The 22251-nt window shown below is 48.9% G+C and overlaps 1 protein-coding gene across 1 annotated transcript; it reads left to right on the top strand.

Annotated features, from left to right (window-relative positions):
- The first annotated feature begins 21062 nt into the window (after positions 1-21062).
- LOC120388033 (olfactory receptor class A-like protein 4) lies at positions 21063-22004 on the top strand. The gene has a single exon (XM_039509571.1). It carries the CDS (start codon positions 21063-21065, stop codon positions 22002-22004), a length of 942 nt encoding a protein of 313 aa, XP_039365505.1.
- Positions 22005-22251: the final 247 nt, after the last annotated feature.

Genomic DNA, 22251 nt, shown 5'->3' with positions numbered 1-22251 from the left:
ACTGGGCATGGATCCCAAAACCTTTCTCCTAGATCAGTCAATTAATGGGCTCTGCTCAAGAGTGGTTTAGTTAAAGAATTTCACAACAGTTGCTCTTAGCTGCATTTAATGCTCTTCTTATGTCATCTGAGAATCTTTGGAAGGGATCCCTCCCAATACACGCACTTGTGCACACAAACACACACAGTTTTCATGTTGCATGTGCACTCCAATATTTGCCGGCCCCAGTGCATGCTGGCTTCTTAGAGAGACTCCACCTGCTTTCTCACACAAGTCAAAATGCTTTCGACTCCTAGACTCCAAGGCCAGAAGGGATCATCTAGTCTGACCTCCTGCACATCGCAGGCCCCAGAACCTCACCCACCCACTCCTGTAATAGAACCCCTAACCTCTGGCTGAGTTACTGAAGTCCTCAACTGTTCTTTTAAAGTTACACAGAATTCCACCATTTACTCTAGTTCAAACTAGCAAGTAACTCATGCCCCACGCTGCAGAGGAAAGTGAACCCCACCCCCCAGGTCTCTGCCAATCTGAGCTGGAGGGAAATTCCTTCCCAGCCCTCAAATATGCCTGAGCATGTGACCCTGAGCATGTGAGCAAGACCCACCAGCCAGACACCCGGGAAAGAATTCTCTGTAGTATCTCAGAGCCCTCTCCATCTAGTGTCCCATCCCCAGTTGTCTGATTCCCAGGGGGCATTTATACCTAAAGTACAAAGAGGCTCTGGCGCGTACCAAATTTAGGGGTCTAAGAAGCTGAGCTGTTCACTCGTTCCCATAATGAGAACTGACAGCTTATAATTAGGTTCCATTAGAAGGAGCCTCAGGAGGATCTATAAGGTTAAGCCATTTTTCAAAATATGTTGTTCAAATTATTCTTGTTGTTGTTTTGGTGGGCGGGAGGGTCGGGGGGTGCTCTGGTGACTGATCTCAAATTCGATTTGTTGCCTTGGTTTTACTTCATGACCCACACGAGCACCTTGAGTCATCCCACAGCTCCCCTGCTTGGGGGCTATTCCAAGGAACGCCGGGATCCCAATGCCCCCAGGACTCTGCTATGTTTTAGGGACAATCCTGCAGACCAGAGGGGGCGGGAGCAGAGAGATGGTGCTGTGCGGCCATAATACTAAACAGAATTGCCTCCATTTGGGCTGCAATTCTAGATCTAGATCTTTGCTCTAAGAGCAAAAGCATGAGCCTCGACTACCTGGGCTAATGGACTCTCTAGCTAAATCGCAGCAGAGGTAGACTCTGATAGTCTTATGTGTATCAGCCATTCAAGGGAGACAAAGCCACTATAGGGGACTCTCCCACTATGGTTTATAGAAACAGAGTCTGATTTTTAGCCTGCACCAGTCTCAACAACACTAAGTACTTTCCATCCTCAGAGAACTTTACAAACACAAATTAACCCTCACAACCCCCACCCCCAATGAACAGGATTAGGATTAGTCCCATTTTACTTATGGGGAAACTGAGGCACGGAGAAGTTATGTGAACAAGGTTAGAATTCAGCCATTCCTGGTTCCCAGTCCTTCACTCAAACCACATCTCTCTGAGGAACAAGGAGGAAAAGTGGCTTGCGCCAAAAAAAAAAAAAGAGAGAGAGAGAGATAGGCCAATGCTGGAACCTAACTCAAAACTGCTGTCAGTTGTTTGGGGTCACGTGTGAGTCCCCTGATTCAAGTCCACCTCCATGGTTTTGGTTCTGGGTTGGCTCCAGAATGGGAAGGGACATGTTCTCTTACTCCAGTTAGAGTGTGGCTGAGATCTCAAGACCTCACCAGATTTCCACCATAATTCAAGATGGCAGAAACTCCCAGACACATTCCTGCAACCTCCAACTCAAAGGACAAACTCAACAGCCAGAGCCAAAGTCTACACTCTCTGAATCACAGTTTCCAATCAGGCTCAGCTATTCTTATTCTGAGGCACTGCATTGTGTTGCCAACTCTCACGACTTTATCCCATGATATTTGGTGTCTGGATATTTTATCATGATAGCTGGTGCTTTTCCTTAAAGCCCCAGCTCCTGGAGTCAACTGATTAGATAAGAATCTCAATTTTCATTAAAAAAAAAGAGAGTAAGGTTCTATCATGGTTGCCAAGAAAAGCTTGAAAATATGAACTGAGTTCACCTTCAAGCTCAGAAACCAGAATTCAAATAAAGAGAACCCCAAATATTTTTTGTAATAACCTGGGTTGGGTTTTTTAATCACAACTCAAGATCTTTGTTTGGGTTGGCAATACTGCTGCAGTGACTGCACCTGGCCGTGCATGACAAGAAGCTATTACGGGCAAGTCCAGTGCTTCTGTGGGAGTCAGGTACCTTTTTAATTAAAGGAAATTAGGATTGGTTTTGAAGTGACAAGCTGCAAACAGAAAGAGGCAAAGAATGTATTCTCCTTAGAAAGCTGATCATAGTGCAATTAGAGCTCTATAGCTCCCTTGCCTGTGTCTGTACAATGCCTGCAAAGCAGGAGAAGTAATTTAAAAGGAAGTTACTTCCCTGTAAAATATGCACAGTCTTAACCGCTTTACTGAGGTGCAGCCAGCATGGCTTTTTATTAGAGCCAGGGAACATTCCAGCTCCCAGCAGTAATTAAAAAATTTAGCAGGAAAACAATGGAAATCTCAGGCTAAGGTTTTGGGTTTTTTTCAAAGTGCTGCAAAACTGAAGGCACTCTCCATCAACTCTGATATATATATTACCCCTTTGCCATACAGCTAATGCACCTCTTACTCCTGGGTAGAGCTGTGCAAATAATGTCTTTTTCAGTTCATTGACAACTCAGAAAAAAAAATTATTTAGTGTCAAACTGAAAATGAATTTTTTTGAATTTTTCAGCAGATCAAAAAACCCCAAACATTTAGTTTTGAGTTGAACTAAACGCTTTGATTAGATTTCAAGTGTTTTTTAATGTTTTTGAATAAAATGTAAGCACATTTTGAATCAGAAACAATTTGACTTGGGGGGAATTTTTTGTTTTTGTTTTGGGTTTTAAAGGTTATTATTTTTTACTTACATGAACAATTCAGTGAAAACAAAATTGATAACACGTAAAAATTGAACTTTAGCAATGCCATTTCACTGAAAGAAGTTTTGGCTGTAATATGTCCCTATTGGTAAATTATTCCAGTGGTTAACTACCCTCACTGTTAAAAGTTTGCAGCTTATTTCCAGTTTTAGAGATTTGTCTGGCTTCAATTTCCAACCACTCGATCTTGTTAGACCTCTTTCTGCTACACTAAAGAGCCCTGTATTATAAAACATGTGTTCCCCATGCGATCTCCATCAATTCACCTCATAACCTCTTTGATAATCTCAACAGATTGAGCTCCTGAGCCTGTCTCTGTAAGGCATGTTTTCCAATCCTTTAATCATTCTCATGGCTCTTCTCTGAACCCACTCATCTGATCAAAATCCTTCTTGAATTGTGGACACCAGAACTGGACACAGCTTCCCCCGTGTTCCAAGATATATTGAAAAATCATCATGAATGCTGCAGAGAGCTTCCTAGGTAGCTTCTTTGGGTCTGGGGTTTCCTTTTGGGTCCTCTAAATCCTATCAATGTATAAGAAGATGTTCTTTCTTCCCTTCCTCTTTCTTGTATGAAACTGAATAACCATCTTCTAAGAGCATAAGGATAAATGCACTCCTGGCATTGCAACGGCAAGGACTCACATGCATGAACTACAGAACTGCTGGATTCTTGTACGAGCACAACTGTGCTCCTCTGTGGAATTTGTGTGTTTCCGCCTTACACGAAGCATCAGTTGAAACCAAGCAGGCAGGTGTCCCTGAAGAAGCAGACTGAAAATAGATCTCTGCATCTCCGTGTTGGGTAATTAAGTAGCTATTGGGCAATGCTAGAGGCACAGGTACACATCTCCGTAGCTAATAGCCACCTTCTGGCACAGAACCTGATGGATGGAAATTAATCTACCTGTGACTGTATTTTATTGCATCAGAGACACAAAGTGTAACCAATTTCTCATATCCGGATATTAAAAAACCCTGCTCGGAGCCAAGCAGTTATCCACTTCCTGGCATACTTTAGCAGTGGAAACAAGCTTCCACTTGACAATAAGAGTTGCTTGTAGAACCCAGACAAGATAAAGGCTTCAAATAGTAATGTTGACACGAAAAAAATCAACAAAAGCAAAGTCTACATTTGCTCCCTTTGTCGACAGATCATGTCCACATGTTGACAGCGAGAGCAATGGACTGTGGGTATGTATCCCACAGTGCCTGGCGACACCGTCTGTCGCTAGGTGCTGTGGGAAGGCAGAAACGGCGTGGTGTCTACACTGGCTGTTTACAGACAATAAAGAGAGGGGAAAAGACAAAAGTCTCTCGCAGGGGTGAAAGATTTTTTTTGCCCAAACTTGCCAGTGTAGACAAGCCCTAAGTAAGAAGAAACACCAGCATGTTGACTTGCAGCAAGAGCAGATCCGAGGAACAAACATACATCCCCCTCCTCTGAACCCAGTTTAAAATCTATTGGCTGCACTGAGTGACTCCAGGGTTACAAGTGTTTTCCTAGCTCAGGGGTTGGCAACCTCTGGCATGCGGCTCGCCAGGGTAAGCGCCCTGGTGGGCTGGGCCAGTTTGTTTACCTGCCGCGTCGTAAGGTTCAGCCAACCGTGGCTCCCACTGGCCACAGTTCGCGGTCCCAGGCCAATACGGGTGGTGGGAAACTGTGGCCAGCACATCCTTCAGCGCGCAGCACTTCCTGTTGCCCCCATTGGCCTGGGACGGCGAACCGCAGCCAGTGGGAACCGCGGTCCACCGAACCTGCCAATGCGGCAGGTAAATAAACTGGCCCGGCCCACCAGAGTGCTTACCCTGGCGAGCCGTGTGCCAGAGGTTGCCGACCCATCCTAGCTGAATACAACCTACCCTTTCCCTCTGCTCTCTCAGAGTCCAGCCAGAGTTGCTAGTGGGTTATTAATTATTGGGATCCCATCATGCTAGTTGCTACGCACACATAAAGAGAGACAGTCTGTGACCTGGGTACAAGACAGACAAATGGAGGGAGGGGAAACAGAGAAAGGAAGTGACTCATCCAAGGTCACTCAGAAAGTCAGTGGCAGAGCCAGGAACAGACCCCAGGCTCCTAGTCTGGTGTTCTCCACTATACCAGGATGGCTCCCACTGTTAGTAGATGTGTGTGAAATCTTCAACTCTAGTACTGAAATCTAGTGGTTCTGGGTCCAAGCTTCTCTGGGAACATTCATTCCTTTGTATTAGGCAAGCTTTCACTAAAGTTGGACACACAAATATTTTGCACTGCCTAGATGTCCATGAAAACCTGAGGCAGCTTTTCAGAATGCACTGCGTGGTGAGCTGGACAGATCCCTTGTTGGCTACCTTGGCCAGTCACTAATGAGGGCGTCAGTCACGGAAGTCCAGTTAGAACTGTGTAAATCAACATGCCCAGGAGTGATCAAAGAGCTCCACCTACTCTCTCCTATTTTCTTGGGGTTCAATATAACTGTGGCCAGCTGGATGGGTCAGTCATTGATGGTGGGGTTTTCAAAATGGCCCATTGATTTTCCATAGGACTAATGCTCCGCAACCATCTAGGTGCTTTTGAAAATTTGACCCCATGCCTTGTTTCTACCATACAGTACATTTGTAATGGGAACCTTTCAAAATATATCTGTCACGGCAGTGCAATGTATGTTCTTTGAGATCTATTATGATTTGCTAAAGAGATAGCATTAACCACTCAACTATTCCTTTGAAGAGCCTATGGCTAGTTGATAGCCCTCAGCAGCCTCTGTCCGGGTACACATCCCCAGTGGCTGGAAAAAGCCAACTGGATCCATTTAATGGCAGTTGTTCCTCTATCTTGCAAGAGATGAAGCTACAGTAATGAAAATCAGCCTCCATTCTATATTACACTGTCAGAAATTCTCTCTCTCACCAACAATCAAGTTGACACTAAGCTAATTACACAGAGATCTTTAAACATGAAAAATTGTTACTGGCCTCAAAAGGAAAAGTCAGAGTGGCTTTAAATGGCGATTGTTTGTCTCTCACTTCCGCAGAAATTCAAAAGGCGAAATTGTCAGACAAAATACACACAGGCACCTGTGTTAGAGAGCTGCAAACCCTGCCCAATGGGCAAGCAGGCACCAGGCCCTCCTCTCTCGCACCCTACTGTGTGGGTTAGCCAGCACTGCCTGAACAATCTGATCTCAAGGAGCAATTACAGTCGCATGAAGTCTGAGTTGTACACAAACGTCAACGACAAACCTCGTGGAAAGTGACTCTCCTGGCCACTTTACATAATTTAGACACTGGAAAAAACCTCTTTGAAGTAATCTAGAGTGAGGGCTTATTTCCTTCGCCTCCTGGACAGTGTAGGATTGTTCACTGTGGGACTTTTGCTAGTGAGTTGTGCAGGCTGCTTTTAGGTTCTGAAGTAATGGGACTTTGTCAGGTGCCTGGCTTGGGGAAACATCCCACAATCAGATAGAACCATTTTCCTGATCCTCAGACCAAGTTTTCCTTCTCTGACGGTACTCCAGTTTCTCCTACTTATCACCCCTTACTGCGCCCCAGACAATTCCTCTGCCTCTTATAGACTCATAGACTTTAAGGTCAGAAGGGACCACCATGATCATCTAGTCCAACCTCCTGCACAACGCAGGCCACAGAATCTCACCCACCCACTCCTGCAACAACTCCCCACAGATCCCTCCAGACGTCCTGCCCCCAGCTAATCTATGCCAGGCATATTTACCTCCTGGTATCTACTTTCCTAAATCAATCCCTCAAGCCCTCTTGATGTTTCCCCGCCACAGCAGGCTTCTTGTCTGGCATATAGAGGACAGTGCCCAAGAGGAGGTGAATAAAGTGGGAAGAACCAGCTTATACATGAGCAGCTTCTGCCTGTTCACATGCGGCCCCCATGGAGATCAGCAGGGGCACTCGAATGGGAGTCCCCCCTCACGTCACAGAGAGAAGGCAGCTGTCAGGGGGATCTTCACAAGGGCCTGTCTGCTTTGGTCCTCCCTCCCTGCACTGCTCCAATAGAGCCAGGGCATGTTGCATCCCCTAGGTGTCCTGGTGGAGCGAGAGCCGGGGCAGGTGCAAGGATGTTTCGTGCCCTAGGCAAAACTTCCACCTTGCGCCCCCCTCCTCCCCAAGCCCTGTGGCAGCTCTCTGCCCCAGCCCCTCTGCTCTAAGATGCCCCCCCCCGTGGCAGCTCCCCACCCCCTTCCACCCTGAGACCCTCCCCCCACGGCAGCTCCCACCCTCCGCCCTGAGGCACCCCCCCGCAGCAGCTCCCCCCGGCCCGGGGAGCCGTGTGGCAGCTCCGCGCCCCAGCTCACCTCTGCTCCGCCTCCTCCCCCAGCACGCCATCACTGCTCCACTTCTCCTCCCTCCCCGGCTTGTGGCGCCAATCAGCTGTTTGGCGGCACAAGCCTGGGAGGGCGAGAAGCAGAGCGGGGCTGCGTGCTCAGGGGAGGAGGTGGAGCAGAGGTGAGCTGGGGCGGGGAGTGGTTCCCCTGCGTGCTGCCCCCCCCCTACTGCTGCAGGCGGCCCTCCTCGCGCCCCCTGGCCCCAGCTCCCTCCGCCTAAATGCCGACGACGACCAGGGCGGCCGAAGATCCAGCCGCCGCGGTCGCCGCCAAAGGACCCGAAATGCCACCTCCCAAATGCTAGCGCCCTAGGTGACCACCTAGGTTGCCTAATGGGGTTGCACGGGCCCTGGTGAGAGCAAAGGGCAGGGGCTGCTTCCCATGGAGTGTGTCCATACATCAAACCCGTTTGAGAAAGGAGTCAAAGAGGTTGTGGGAGGGGGCAAATTCAGAAATTCAGTGTAAGCAGGTGCAACTGCCTGGCGCTGCACCTGCATACACCAGAGCTGAATCGGACCCCAGGAGTGCATATTAAAATTACCTGTTTGGGTGCTGCAAGGTCACGATGTACCTTTCCCGCCTGCGACAAAGGTGGGATCCCAGTCTATCAAGAGACAGAGAGGCCAGAGTCATGCCGGATGTAACCCCAATTGATTTAATTGCAGTCACGGCAGGGATGAATTTGATCCAGAACATTTCAAAGGTTAGAGCAGTGCAGCCGGATGCTGCATGTCACAGGCTCTATCAGGCGTTAACATTCTGTTGCAGTACAGATTCATGCCATAACACAACCTCTAGAATCCTAAGATAATAAGCAGCAAGGCTGCCTGCTGTACGCCCTGCTAGCTAATTACACCAGCACGGACAGAGTTCCCTGGCAGATTTTCATGTGCAATACTCATTTAGGTTGATAAAATATGTCAAAGGAAAAGGCTGGGAAGCCATTTCTTGCAAGTCCTCGTAAATAGAACCTCGGCTACTAGAATGGTTTCATATATTTAAATACTAATTTGTTCCTTATCTTTTCAGTTTTCCAGATTCCAGAGACATATCTACCGAATGCTAGAGAACAGATCTACTCATTCAGACATTCTTCATCAGGAATATTTCCTTGTTGGCAACCGTAAATCCTTTCCAAGTGGCCACACCCTCTGCCTGACCTCTGTGCCTGAGTTAGGACAGGGACTGATGATAGGAAGAGGTGCTGAGTACACTGGCTCTGAACCTAATCAGACCACTTATTTCGGTGCTGAAATATGGAGACAGGAGCTTTACTTTGGGCACCCCATTAGACAGCATTCACCTGAACCACCCTATGCCTCAGTTTCATTATCTGTAAAATAGGGGTGATAACATTCCCGCACCTTTCTAAAGTGCGTTGCAATCCTGGTAGTCCAGGCATAACATACGTGCAGTGTGTAACTTGTTATTTATTATTAGGATTATGCTAACTCTGTGGAGCACCGCTTTGAAAACGGTAGGGGGTTTTAAGTGGTGACTCATTTGTTGTTATTCCTTTGGTTTTCACTGTCACGGCATAAATACTTGGTGAACTCACTGAAGCTTGCAAACATCCAGTATAAATCAATCAATAATCGTAAAGTGGGTGGTATTAACTAGTATTCTGGTACTAGTGTGTCTGTGTAAGTTCACCTCTGGTATATATTCCCTCTATTCTAGTTCTGCTGTCAGTATGTCATTCAGTACCTTGGCACAGCGGTGTCTGGCCTGGTGTTGTATGTTGTATGAAATGTCCAGCAATTAGCTTTTCTTGCTTCCATCTTATACCTTCTCTGTCATACAATGCCTTATCCCCACTTGTATTACACGTGTGCATGTCCAGCTTCTAGTTCACACGAATTCCTTTGCAACTGGGGCAGAAATGCTTGATTTTGACTTTTTTTTTTTAATCCCTGCATCCATTTTCCCTCTTTAATGGTCTTGAGCAGTTTCTGCCAAGTACACTTGGTGTTTTATACATGGCAGTAGACAGAACAAATATGTTGATGAGTTCCAATGAGGAAGTGTGGATTCAAATCATCCAATTCTTCCAGGCTGTTTCATCTGGAAGGAAGCACTCAGGCCAAGTACATCATTTAGACACATTTTAGAGCTGCACAGGCCAGGAACACAATAGGAGGAGTGAGGCATAATAACTATTGAGCATGCAAAAAAAATGGCAAATGTCATTGATTCGGTGACTGTTTCTCAAAGCTATGCAAATATTTCTGTACGTAGCTAATTAATTATGGGCATGGGGTTATTTGCCTGACTGCTTTTGAAAAAAATGGAACCCTTTCTATTCCTGAACACATATAGCTCCATCTATATTATATTGTTGGGGGGTGGGGCTGGTATGAGATTGCCAGTTATTAAGGCTGCCCAACAGTTCCCATGAGAAGCCCCTGATTTCAGTTGCTGATAGCTTTGCCAAATTTTAAACTATCTGGGGGTGCATGTTCCATGCCAAGTTTCTGCCTCAGGCTGAAGATTTTGGACAATTTAAGCCAAAGTGGTTTGGACATTTCCAAAAATGAGGCTGGGGAAAATATTTTGCTTTGCTCTTGTTTAAAAATTCTGGTGCCCATTTCTTTGAAAAGTCCACAAGTCTCTTGGCTTTGGAGCAGGGACTTGAAATTTGGCAGGCACGTGCTTTTTGCCATCGTTGTGAAAATCTGCCCACATCTGGCCAAGTAATAAGCCTTTGAAAAATTATCCCCAGAGCAGTTCCATCCCGTGCACCGAATGAAACAGGTGGAAAAATAGTATTTGATCATGTAATTAGTGGCGGTATCAAAATGCTTATACACACAAAGGCTGAATTAAAGGTGCATTAACTCTGGCATTTCCTAGCTTTTGAGTGCTTGACATTGGAACCTCGATAATATTCTTTCAATGCAGTATTTCTGTGGGTGATACGTGCTAATCAAACAAACCAACCCCAAATCTCTGTGTGCATCTCCATTGACTAGCCACAACAGTGACACTTCTCAGAGGAGTGTAATAGGCGAGGGGAACTGAAAGGGAGCACAAGAAATCTCAGCCAATGGATAACATGTTGGAACAAGATTGATTCACCTCCAGTGTGAAGTCAATGGAATTCCAGTTTTACGTCAGTGCAACTCCATTGTTTTCAGTGGACTTCCACTGGCATAAAATTGGAGTAACACAGGGGTAGAACAAGGCCCTCAAGCTCCATCCCACATCCATTTAGGAAAGGACTCCCCAAAACCAAAAAAACTCACCCCAGTGTACGGCCAGCGCAAACCCATTTGACTCCTCCTCAAGCCCTGTTTTGATCCCGGCTAGTACAGAGACGGCCTCTGTGACCATCATTCCAATGACAGCTGTGTTCAACTGGAACAATGGTAGTCAGCCAATGGCCATGAGACAGAACCTTCGTAGGAGCTGGCCCAGGCACATGGAACTCGCGGCTGGAAGAAGTGAGAACAATCACAAGCCTCAGAGCGATCTGCAAAACCTGCCTGCCATCCTCCTTCCCACCCAGTCATTCGCAACAGAACACCCAGCGCCTGGCAGGTGAAGAAAGCATCACCACCCCACCCCACAGGGGGTGGCCCAACACAGATCTCCCAAGTCTTCTTCTCCCTGCTTCTCCGGCTAGTTGCTGGTTCAGGGTATAGGCCATTTGCTATCAACCTGAAGCTAGCGTCGTTTTTTATTCGCCCCTCTTTCCGCTTTGCCTTGGGGGGGTTCTTCTGCTGTGCCTGTCCTCTGATGTTGGTTGGCTGCTGCTTTGGTTGTGTTATATCCCCCCCAGCCCTTCCTTCTTTTTTTTCTTCCTTTCCTCTCTTGGGAGTTGATCTCTCCTCTGGTGTTACTGATGGTGTGATGGTGTCTGGATCTGGGGAGAATCTGAATCCTTCTGAGGCAGCTATTAATGAAGGTCTGGATCTCAAACAGCTCTCCCTGTCTCTCTGTCCAGCTGTCCAGCTGTCCTCTCGTCTCGCTAGTAGGGTCAGTAGGGTCAGGTTGTTGCTGCTGCTGCCTCTGCGCCGCCCTTGCTTTCCCTGACTTTCGTCATGGTCCTCCATGTGCATGCCATGGTAATCCTCCTCCCTGCTGGAAAAGGGTGATCGGCTTAGTGGCTTTCTCGGCACCACACCACCATGTCATGCATCTTTGAGTTGACTTCTTTTTCTTTTCCAAAAGTGTCTGTTAACTCTATCTTTTGTTGGCGTTTCTGTAGCAAGCTGATTTTTACAGGTTGCTAGCCCCCCCCCGCCTCCCCCCCCCCCTGACCTGACTTGGGACAGGCAGATGGCCCCAAAGGACCTCTCTGGTGGAGTTGAAGAAAGCATAGTCCTCTTTGAATCTACAGGAGACAGATACCGTGGTGATGGCAGCCTTAGAGCTGGATGGATGGGTGGAGCTGACTCTCTGCTCAGGGGAATACTATTATTCATTCTTTTTATTGCAGATGCCTCTGGGAGCACCAGTCCTGGACCAGGACCGCAGGGTGCCAGGTGCTGTGCAAACAGAATAAAGAGAGTCCCTGCCCTCAGAAGCTTGCAATAATTTCACCCTACAGGAACAGACAACCCCACTCAATTTACTCAGGATAGAAAGCTGGATGACAACAGTGGACTAATCCTCTAAGTAAGGGAAACAGGACTTGGTCCTTTTTGAGCAGCAGATGAATGAGGGCTGCTAATACAATGAGTGCATTAAACAGAGGAAGGGCCGAGTGGGTTACCGAGTAGTCCGTGCTTCTCTCCCAGAGTCACAGTGGAATAGAAACAAACCTAGTGACCCAGCGTGGTTTTGTCTGTTGCGAGGCTAGAGACACATTGCCACACCCTTTGAGTTCCCCTGCACTACTTAGTCTCTGCTGTGAAATAGCACAGTTGTTGCGGATACTGCTGCAGAGGCCCCTTGTAAAACATTCTGGGAAGGAAGATTAACAGGTTCCTTCATTCAGTGGGGTTAAATATGCAGCAACATTGGTAAAATATTAAAGCAATAAGTCACAGCTTTTACAGCCAGATAAATCCTCTTGCCGGTACCTTGCAGCCAGAGAAATATAACAGATCGTTTCTTCTGCCACTGGGCTTTTCTTCATATCGTCTGATACACTTTCCCAGCCGGCGTGTTGCCACAGCCTTTCCTTTTTAAAAAGCAGATGTAGTGGGTGAAATGAGTTTGGCAGGTCTCAGTCAGTTCCTGATTGGCAACTGCCCACATCACATACTCTACCTATGTGGCCCAGCCCATCGTAAATCTGAGCACCTCACTAACACGAAGGAATTGATCCTTGCAGCCATCCTCAGAAATATTAACACTATCCCCATTTTACTGAGAGGGTGCAGAGTGATGAAGGGGCAAATTTTCAGAGTTCAGTGCACTGGCCCTGGGCACGCTGCCCAAGATCCCACCGGGAACGTGTGGCCAAGCTGGGATTGAATGCCGCTCTGCTGAGTCCCTGTCCTGTGCATTAACCGCACCCTTCTCTGGCGCTATGACAACTGGCACTTTCAGCAGGGAGGGGGTAAGGACCGAATGAGCCACCGAGATTAAACTGGTCTCTCCCTCTTTGAAATGGCCCCTCCAGCTCAGAATCATAGACGTGAGGTCTCGTCCAGTCCTACAATAGGTCGTCCAGTCCAGCCCCCTGCACACAAGGCAGGACTCAAGGAGGATACTCAGGGGTAGGGAGAACCTTGCTTTGATTCTGTCGCTGGAGCTCTAACTACCCTGAGAACCAGAACAGCTGTTAGCGCAGGCAGCAGGCAAGTGGCCCCGGCTTGAAGAAGTGGAGTAGGCCCTAAAGCAGGAAGGGTTGGCCTGGGACAGGAAATGAGCACAGGGCTGAAAGACCAACCAGTCCTCAGGACCTTCGGTGGCAGCTGGATGGCAGGTGTTGCTGTTCATTTGCTAGCCAGAAGATACAGCACTGATGGGACTATCCACAGAAAGGCCACCTGGTATCGAGTCCTCCCTCAGTGGGCGTCTGACCCTCCCAGAGGGCCATTAGATGGACAAATCAGTCACCTGCAATAGTGCCTTGGCACGAGGCTGCCATTGAACACTAAGCAGAGCTGAAGCCAGCAATGAAAACGACTCTGAGTGCAAACTGGAGAGCAGGCTCCCGACACAGGGAATGACAACTTCATAGCCGTATCCCAGGGTGACGTGCAGAGAGCGACCTACTCAGCAAAACACTTCTATCTTATTACTAATCCAGGCATATGGCACCTTTCATCACACAGGATGCACTTTTCAGCCCTCTCCTACCCAAAGAGTGCCCCTGATGTGCATGGTCGTGTGAAGGCATTGACATCATAGGCCTGGGCCTCGGGCTCCAGCTCCTGGAGAAATGAATCTGTCAGAATCTCAGCTTTTGTTCAAAAGAAAAATTAAGATTCTTGCTCTCATGGTTGTGAAAAAAAAATCTGAATATAGGAATTGACCGTGATTTATGCAGTGCTGCCTGCCTGAGTCTGCAGAGAGCCTGAAACAATAGCTCTGAGAGAGGAGAACAGCCCTGTTCAGGTCAGCGGTATGCAGATGCCAAAAGCCAGAGCTCTGGAGAGCTTCTTAACACCACCCCAGAAGAGGACTTTGTAGGTATGTCCTGATTAGGAAAAAGAGGTTGAAGTTAACCCCAACCTAACCAAGGATATCCCCTGGGGGAGATGCACAGGAAAACCTTTCTGCTTGATTTAGCTGGTCAAAGTCAAGCCTAGGCTCCCTCGACAGTTTATTTTAACTGTTAATTAACAGCCCCCAAAGCAGGGCTCTAGCATTCTCAGTGCCCCAGTGTATACCCTCCCCCCCCCCACCTCCTGTCCTTTTCCATCTCCTCACCTCCCAAATCGCCCCTCACCTCCCAGCAGGGACGTCTGGCAAGTTTCAAAGGGGAAGTGGAGTGTGCAGCTGGTGGCTGGTAGGAAAGGGGAGAAAGGAGCAACGTGGGATTTGGGCCACAGCCTGCCTGGCCACGCTGCTAGCTGGGGAAGAGCAAGGTGCTAAACATCTGGAGCCTCCCCTGGAGCCGCTGGGAGTGGAGGGCCCCCCGCGCCTCACAGGGCATGCTCTGGGTCCGACCCTGCATTGCTCAGCTCCTGGTGTGATTTATCCCAGTGCAAAGTGGGTGTAAAATACCCTCATTCTGATTGGGCAGCTTACTTGCTGGGTGAGCTGGGGAAGTGGCTTCTTTGCCCTGTGCCTCCATCTTGCCACCTTCCTGCTGTTTAGTCACCTGGGGAAGGCGCTGCATGCACAGCTCCTGACAGAACAGGATTGTGAGCTCTGCGGAGGTCTCTGGCTGCTATAGTAATTCGACACCCTCTTTGCATTAGTGTAGGTGTAAGTGAGGACACACATGCTGCAGGGGAACAGAATCAGGCCCTCCGTGGCTTGCAGGATGCGCCCCCCACCCAGAACCTCAGCCCCCTAGCAATACAGAACAAAAAATAACCTTGCCCGGATAATCCCAAGCACTCCATTATCCCGTGGTTCTAAGATCCAGTTGTTGCAAAGAATTGCACACTTTACTTGTGCCTAGTTTCACTGAACAGAATTCCTTGGGGTTAGTTCTGAACTGGCATCTACGTTTACTGAGCTCAGCTTCCAGGTGCATAACAGCAGCCCATTTCCATTCAGAAAGCGACCCACCTAATATGCACTTGTCACTCTCACTCACAGACGTGATTTCTAGTGTTATCAATTATTTAGGGCTCAATCAACTCCTGCATTTTGCAGCACCACATCACAGCGCCGGCTGCTCAAAGAAAGAAAAAAAGTGGCTGTTAATATTTTCCTGATTAATTAGCTGTTTGCAACACACAGGGCAGTGAAGCACTTGTTTAGATGTTACCTGTGCAAACATAATCATTGCTTTGAACAAATGTATCTCTGTGTAACAGCAGCTCTTTTTTCCAGCCAGAGCACAAATGAAACAAAGCAACTCTGAACTGGAGGAGAAAAATAAATATAGGATAGTTTGTGTGAGAAACAGCTAGCTAACAAAGACCATCAATTATTAAAGGCCTGTCACATGTTTTCTCCATACACAGGGAAGTGAACGAAGGTGACAGGTGGCTGGATTCATGCTGTGGGGATTTAAATGGCACCAGAACAGCGTGGATGAAAGAGTTAGGTAATCCAGCTCTTACAAAGATGGTGGCTGGTGTATTAAATCTATGCCAATGGACCTGTTGCCCTGAATCAGTCTCTTAGTGGTGAAAGGGCACCCATCATGTATGGGTGACACAAGGACGCAGTGTGACCTACTGGAAAAAGCTTTTTGACTCAGATTCAGGAGACCTAGGTTCTATTCCCTGGCCTGCTGGGTGACCTTGGGCAAGTCACTTCACCCCTCTGTACCTCAGTTTTCCTATCTGTAAAATGGGGATAATGAAACCACCCTCCTTTGTAAAGTGCTTTAAGATCCACTGATGAAAAGCGCTAGATAAAACTAGGTATTATTATTATTCAAAGCTAAAGGAAAGAATTGTGCCGAGCTGATTCCATGTGTGATCCTTGCCCCTTGGCCAGCAGAGGATGACAGAATTCCCACTGAAGTGAGGGCCAGCGCAGGACTGTGTGTGTGAAGGGAGAGAGAGTTCTGAATACCCAGCCCCATTAGTTCAACATAAAACACTGTGACCGTCACCTTCCAACTTTACCTCGGGGAAACCGTTTCACTTTTGCCAACACGCCAGCTCTGCTTGAAACCAGGAGCTGCCCTGTCAGGAGCTGAGGGCCCGCCCGAGAGCAACAGAAATGTTTCCTGACATCTTTGTTAAAAGCATTTCAGCTCTGTGTTCGGTGCAAACGTTCCTGCGCGGTCTCAGCTCGCGTCAGTGTTCCCAGGATGAGTCAGGCCCCACACTGCCCCTCTCAGGAGGCAGGTGCAGAAGCCACAGCTCAGAAGGAGGGACTGAGAGTGGCTTTCACCCCCCCTTGTGCCTCCCAGATACTGCCACCCCCACGGTTGCCCTAACATATGGCCCCCTGCCAGGGCTGTCTATGAGTTGCGCTGTAGCCCAGAGTATCCAGAGAGCAAGTCACTAGGTCTAGTGGGAGTGGGGGCAGCACAGGGCCATGTGTGTCGGCCCCATGCCGTGGGAATTCTGTTGAAACCCTTTGCTGCCTCTATACGCCAGGGGAGCAGCATATAGGGCCCAGTGAAAGGGCTAAAGATGTCACTGCTGGTGGGATGGAGCAGAGGCCGCGAGGAGGGGAGAGCCCCGGGCCACACCAGCGCCAGGGTTTTGGGAGCACTGGCGTCTGACACAGCAAGTCACTCACCAGCAGCCCTGGAGGGCTGTTCTGTTTTGTCTGAGCAGCACAGCTGGCCCTGGAGCTGGCAGAACATCCTCTCAGAGCAGCTTTGGGGACGGTGCCATCTAAAGGCACAAAGTGATTTCAGACGTGACTCATAGGAGCAGGCGCTGTTTGCCTGTCAACAAGCAGACACGTAAGTAAGCCCCATTGTCTCCCTAGGAAGAGAGAGGCATGTCCCTGTGCTGATGTGCACAGCGAGGCCGAGGGGCGGAGGTGGGACCCCAGACCCGCCAACAACACCAACCAGATCTCATCAGGACTGAGACAAACAAGGGTCAAAGCAGCCCAGACATTCAAAATTCACCTGCCAAGAAGCCGGCTGTGCTGTGGCTCCTCGTGTGCCCATCTGAAGGGAGCAGATTTCTTGCACGGGATCCTGGCTCCCACCACAGCACCACCCTCAGTTCTGCTCCTCGTGTCCATGGAGGCCTGGAGCCTCTTCTGAGCACTTCGGACAGCTGGTGACAGACAGGAATTGATGCCCTGAACATCTCAAGGGCCCATGCGCGGCGGGAACAGGACCTATGCACCACAACAATATCGTAGCCAGCCTCTCTGCAACCGCCCCAGCACTGACTGTAGGATTGGGCCCACACCGGTGATATTGTCCCCGATTTAATCACAAAACTCCCAAGATTAGAGCTGTGCCACCCATGATTGAAGGACCAGGCTTTGTTTCAGTTAGATGCCAAAGCTGAGAGAAGCTTGGCAGCAGGGTGACAGCAGCATAGAGCAACACAGCCCAGTTTGCATCGGGCCCAGCGGGATGAGCCCGTCGTCCTTTGCAGGCCAGGCGATCATGCTTGGGGAGAGCAAGTCCTGGTATAATTAGTGGCGGATGCTTCCATAAGCTCCTTCTGATTTCTTCCTCTGCTGGGAGTTGACGGGTACTCTCCAAGAGGTGGATGTTACTGATGGTGTCTGGCCAGCGGATCTGGAGAATCCTTCTGAGGCAGCTATAGTGCTTCCATAAGCTGTGTGATTATCAAGAGCTACCGTCCATGAAGCCAGTTAACACGGCCTTGCAGCTTTGCTAACACACAGACAAACGAAGCAATTAGAGGAGCATTAGCAGGGAGCTGCAGTGAGGCCATGCTAAGTAGCAGGGCTTTGAGAAGCTCACAGAGCAGGCAGCCCCACACCACCATCAGCATTTCCACTAGCCAACCTGCCATTCAACTGTCTTTCCAAAGAAGGGGAGCCGGCGGCGTTGCTTTACTCCAGGAGGAGCTGAATCGCATAGAGCGGATGTAGTGATTGGCTGTCAGAGCTCGGGTCATTAGCAGAATGGGCTGGGATGCTTGGAAATTCCCACTGACCGACAAAACGATTTGAGAGGAAAAGGTGCAGCGGAGGCTAAAGGAGAGTCAGCAAAAACATCGGCGAAGCGAAGAGTAGGTCTTCACTGCACACAGGTGTGTTCTAAGCTCAGGTTACCGAACTCGGGTTAAACTAGAAGTGAAGACATGGCAACTTGGCTTTTAACTCAGGTTAGCAGTTCAAGGGGGGGCTAGGGTTGCACCTGAGCTGCTAATCAAGGTAACAACACACTCTTTTCCTGCAGTGAAGCCATACCCTAAAAAAAAGGGCTAGACCCCAAAATCACAAAGAGACAGTCGCTGCCCTGAAGGGTTTCTACAATAAGAACTGCTCAGGTTTTAGCCTCTCACTTCTTGCCATGTCCTAGTTCTCCAGTCCTCCATGGAGTCCTCGAGCAAGAATAGCAGAGAGGAGACCTCATGTTCCTAATGTAAGAACGACCAGAAAAATCCTTTCAGCCATTCTTTATCCATCAAAGAGAAGCAAAAAAGGGGCATAATCCCAGTTTCTTTTTCTTTTGCAGGTCACCTTTAAGGCTGGATCGATTGCAATGGTGTGATCCAGTCAGCTGAGTCTGCTCAAGAGGCGTTCCATACCAGCACATGTCACGTCCTCTCCTTTGCTGTAGGGCAGAAGTATTATGGCAACCCACTGATGTGGCATAATACACATGTGTGATGGGTTGGAAGCCCCTCCTGCTCAACCAACCTAGGTTCCCTCTCCCTGCTTTAAAGAATTAGGTTCTCCGGCCTCTTGCAGCACACAGACACAGGTAGGCCCACACCCCGCAGAAGACACAAACTTAAGTCAGCTCTGTTTGAGAGGGCTCCCCCAGCACTCACGTGCCCACCCCTTTTGGGAGACAAACCCAAAATACTACTGTCTTGCACTGTATAGAAAAATCCGCACAGCGCAAGCTCACAAAAATCCACCCTCTTCCTCCATGTGAAGAGAGATGTGCATGACTTCTTCCCCCCGCCCCGTTAGAAATCACATAAACTGGGTTTAATAATAAACAAAATAAGTTTATTACCTACAAAAGGTAGATTTTAAGTAGTTAAAGGGATAGCAAACAGAACAAAGCTGATAACCTTAGTAAATAAACAAAAGCCACAAACTGATCTTAACACACTAGATAGGTAGGATACAAATTAGCAAATTCTCACCCTGAATGATAAACAGGCTGGCAGATTCTTAAGGCACTAGCTGCCTTGGCTTTCCCATGTTTTCTTACACAGGCTAAAAATCCTTCCAGCCTGGGACCATCACTTCCCACTGTTCAGTCTTTGTTCCTCAGGTGATTCCAGGTGTGTTGTTTTAGGGACAGAGAGGACACCTCATGTTGTCATTGTCCTTCTTTTATAGTGTCCCCCCTCTTTCTGGAAAGCTTTTTTGCTGTAACCCGGGTCAAACAGTTCCCACTGTGCAGCGCGATCTCTGAGAGATTTCTATTGCACACCATCCCTGGGGTAATCCTTGTGCTCGTGTGCATTTCCTCAATAAGCCACTAATATTGTTTGGCCTCATGCAACGTAGCCCATTTGAAATACAGAGACATGGTCAATATTCCCAGCTTCAGATACAAAAATGATACACGCATACAAATTGGATAAACACATTCAGTAAATTCTAACCTTTCCAATGACATCTTACCAGACCCATCTTGCATAAAGTATATCTTAGTTATACCATATTTTGAAGAATATGGGGTGTAACGTCACAACATGATCTTCCCTAAACCTTCTTCAGCTGGTCACCCCACCACTGCCATGTTGAGGTGAAGGGGAGAACAAAGGGCCTAGAGTCAGGGTCCTCTCAAACACAGGGAGGAGATCAGACTGCTGTAAAGGAGGGCTGCCCTCGGGAGACATGTGCATAAAGCCTGTTGCTGAAATGCATCAGAAGCAAATCCCTCTTGCAAAGACAACGCTTCCCGTGAGAAAATGTAGGAGTCATCAGCATGAGCTAGCCTTTAAAGCAGGGCAACAGGAGTCAAAATGCTTGGGTTCCAGGCCTGGTTTCGCCCTGGGCTGTCCCGTTTCTGCACCCCTCTGTGCCTCCCCATCTATCCGGGTGTAAAGTAGATGCAAAGGTACATACCTACCTGCTTCAGGGGACATTGGGAGCATCAGTGGTTTTAACTTCTCCAAGATCACCAGCTGAGAGGTGCAACTATATTAGATTGGCAAACTCCTTCCCACCGATTGGCTTTTAGTACTCGCCTCCCAGTGTTAAAGAAAGACAATGCAACTCTTTGTAGGCCTATTCTGTCTCATTCTAGCAAGGGAGGAGGATCAATCTGGAGTCACAGGCCTTTAAAGTCCCAGCTGTAGCCATTTGGTGAATCAGTGGGTTGTATAAATGCTTGTTTAGTTGCTAAGCATCTGATGAGCAGATGAAATGAGTGGAAAACTAGCAGAGTCAGCAAAAGTACCAGTTCACACAAACAAGCGAGCGGACCAGCGAAGAGAGGAATTGGAAGGATGGTAAGTACTGAAGGAGAGGGGCCTTTGCTTTTCTGTGCAGGTTCCAGGACCCCAACACACAGGTGAGTGGATCTGAGACAGTGAATAATGAGCCGTCACTTAGGCCCTTTATCTAAGTGGAATCTACATTCCTGGGATTTGAGAATTGGTGGTAGGGTGCCAGAGCCTTTCACCTCTAGGTCACTGTCCTGGATCTGCTCTAGGACAGTAGTGACCAAAAGCTGTTGCCTTGCTCAGGTTATTCAGTGGCCCAGGCGTAACGAGTTTGGCCGTGTGTGTGTCCCTGGCTAGTCCCCAGAAATAACATCCACATAAAAAAACCCCAACCCAACTGGCCCCTTGCTGGGAGTCTCCGTTAACGTGGGTTGAAGGTGAAGCCCCTGTTTTGATCCCAGAGAAGCAGAACAGGTTGGAGGCATGACGATGGGATCGTCTCTGGATGCCTGCACAGCCAAGGTGCTCCGGCTCTGGGAGGAGGTGGGTTTCCCAGGCTGGCACGGGCACTTGGATGGATATAACAGGCCTGCCTCGTGTTGCTTTCACAGGGCTTTCGGGGCATGCCAGAGCAATGACATCGGATGCGCTGTCTCAGGGCAATGTGGTGCAGGTGACCTTGTATGGTGCTCTGGTCCTGCTCTGCCTGCTGGGCAATAGCCTGGTTCTCCTAACGGTCCTTGCCATGACTGTGAAGCATGGCACCATGGCTGCCTCTGACCTTCTCCTGGCCAACCTCTCCACCGTCAACCTCCTTCTCACAGCGCTGCGGAACACGCTGCTCTTCACAGCTGACCTGGGGCTACAACTCTCCTTGTCCGCCGCTTGGTGTAGGGTCTTCATGTTCACGTGGGTGCTCTTGAGAGCTATGAGCACCTGGGCCACTTCCGGCCTGAGCATCTTCCATTGCCGTACCATAAGGAAGCAGCATCCCCTCGGGGCTAGGGAAGCCAGAGGGGCCAGGGACGCAGCTATCGCTGTGTCTGCCCTCTGGATGGCGAACGCGTTGTACTCGCTTCCTGCCTTGGTGTATTCCAGCCACGCGGCTGGGAATACCACTCTCCCCCCGATGCTAGTGAGCAGTACCACCAGGCCTTTGCTGGGCTGCACATGGGCTTTCCCTTCCCAGCAGAGCGGGCTGGCCTATGCCATGGCTTCCTTAGTCATCCACGAAACTGTGCCCGTGGTCCTGATGCTGGGCGCCAACGTGTACACCTTGCACAAACTGAAGGGGCACGTGAGAGCCATGGGGGCTGAGAACGGGGTGGCCAGGTTTGCCTCTGAGCAGAGAGCTGCCAAGGTCATCCTGGCCCTGGTCGTTCTGTTTGTGGGCTGCTGGGGGACCAACACGCTGGCGGTCGGCTACCACAGCTTCACCAGCTGGCCTGCCGCACCCTTCCTGCTTCAGGCTGCAAATTTCTGTGCCTCGCTCTTCCTGGGGATGAGCCCCCTGGTAATCCTGGCAGGGCACAGCCAGCTGCGAAGGACGCTCCGGAGAATGATCTGTGCGCGCTAAGAGGGTTCCGGGCATGGATGCAACAGGGACACAGGGAGCTGCAAACTCCTGCCAGAAGAAACTCTATCCACTGGATCCGTAACCATCAAAGCTCCCTGTTCTCTACTCATGCAAGGCTCTTATAGAGGACAACAGCCTACTGGCCTGAGTGAGGATTTCAGGATTTGGCCAAGTCTTTGTAACACACATGGATCAGGAATGATTTATTATCAGAGCACTGTTAGCTGCTAAGCTGGGTGGTCTTGTG

This window comes from Mauremys reevesii, linkage group 21, assembly GCF_016161935.1.
Source record: "Mauremys reevesii isolate NIE-2019 linkage group 21, ASM1616193v1, whole genome shotgun sequence".
NCBI classification, from domain to species: domain Eukaryota; kingdom Metazoa; phylum Chordata; order Testudines; family Geoemydidae; genus Mauremys; species Mauremys reevesii.
The sequence above is the reverse complement of the archived record's forward strand: the minus strand, read 5'-3'. Positions and strand labels throughout refer to the sequence as shown.

What these genes read in the sequence shown, in the direction of transcription:
- LOC120388033 (XM_039509571.1), top strand. Translation starts at nt 21,063, where the DNA reads ATGACATCGGATGCGCTGTCTCAGGGCAATGTGGTGCAGGTGACCTTG.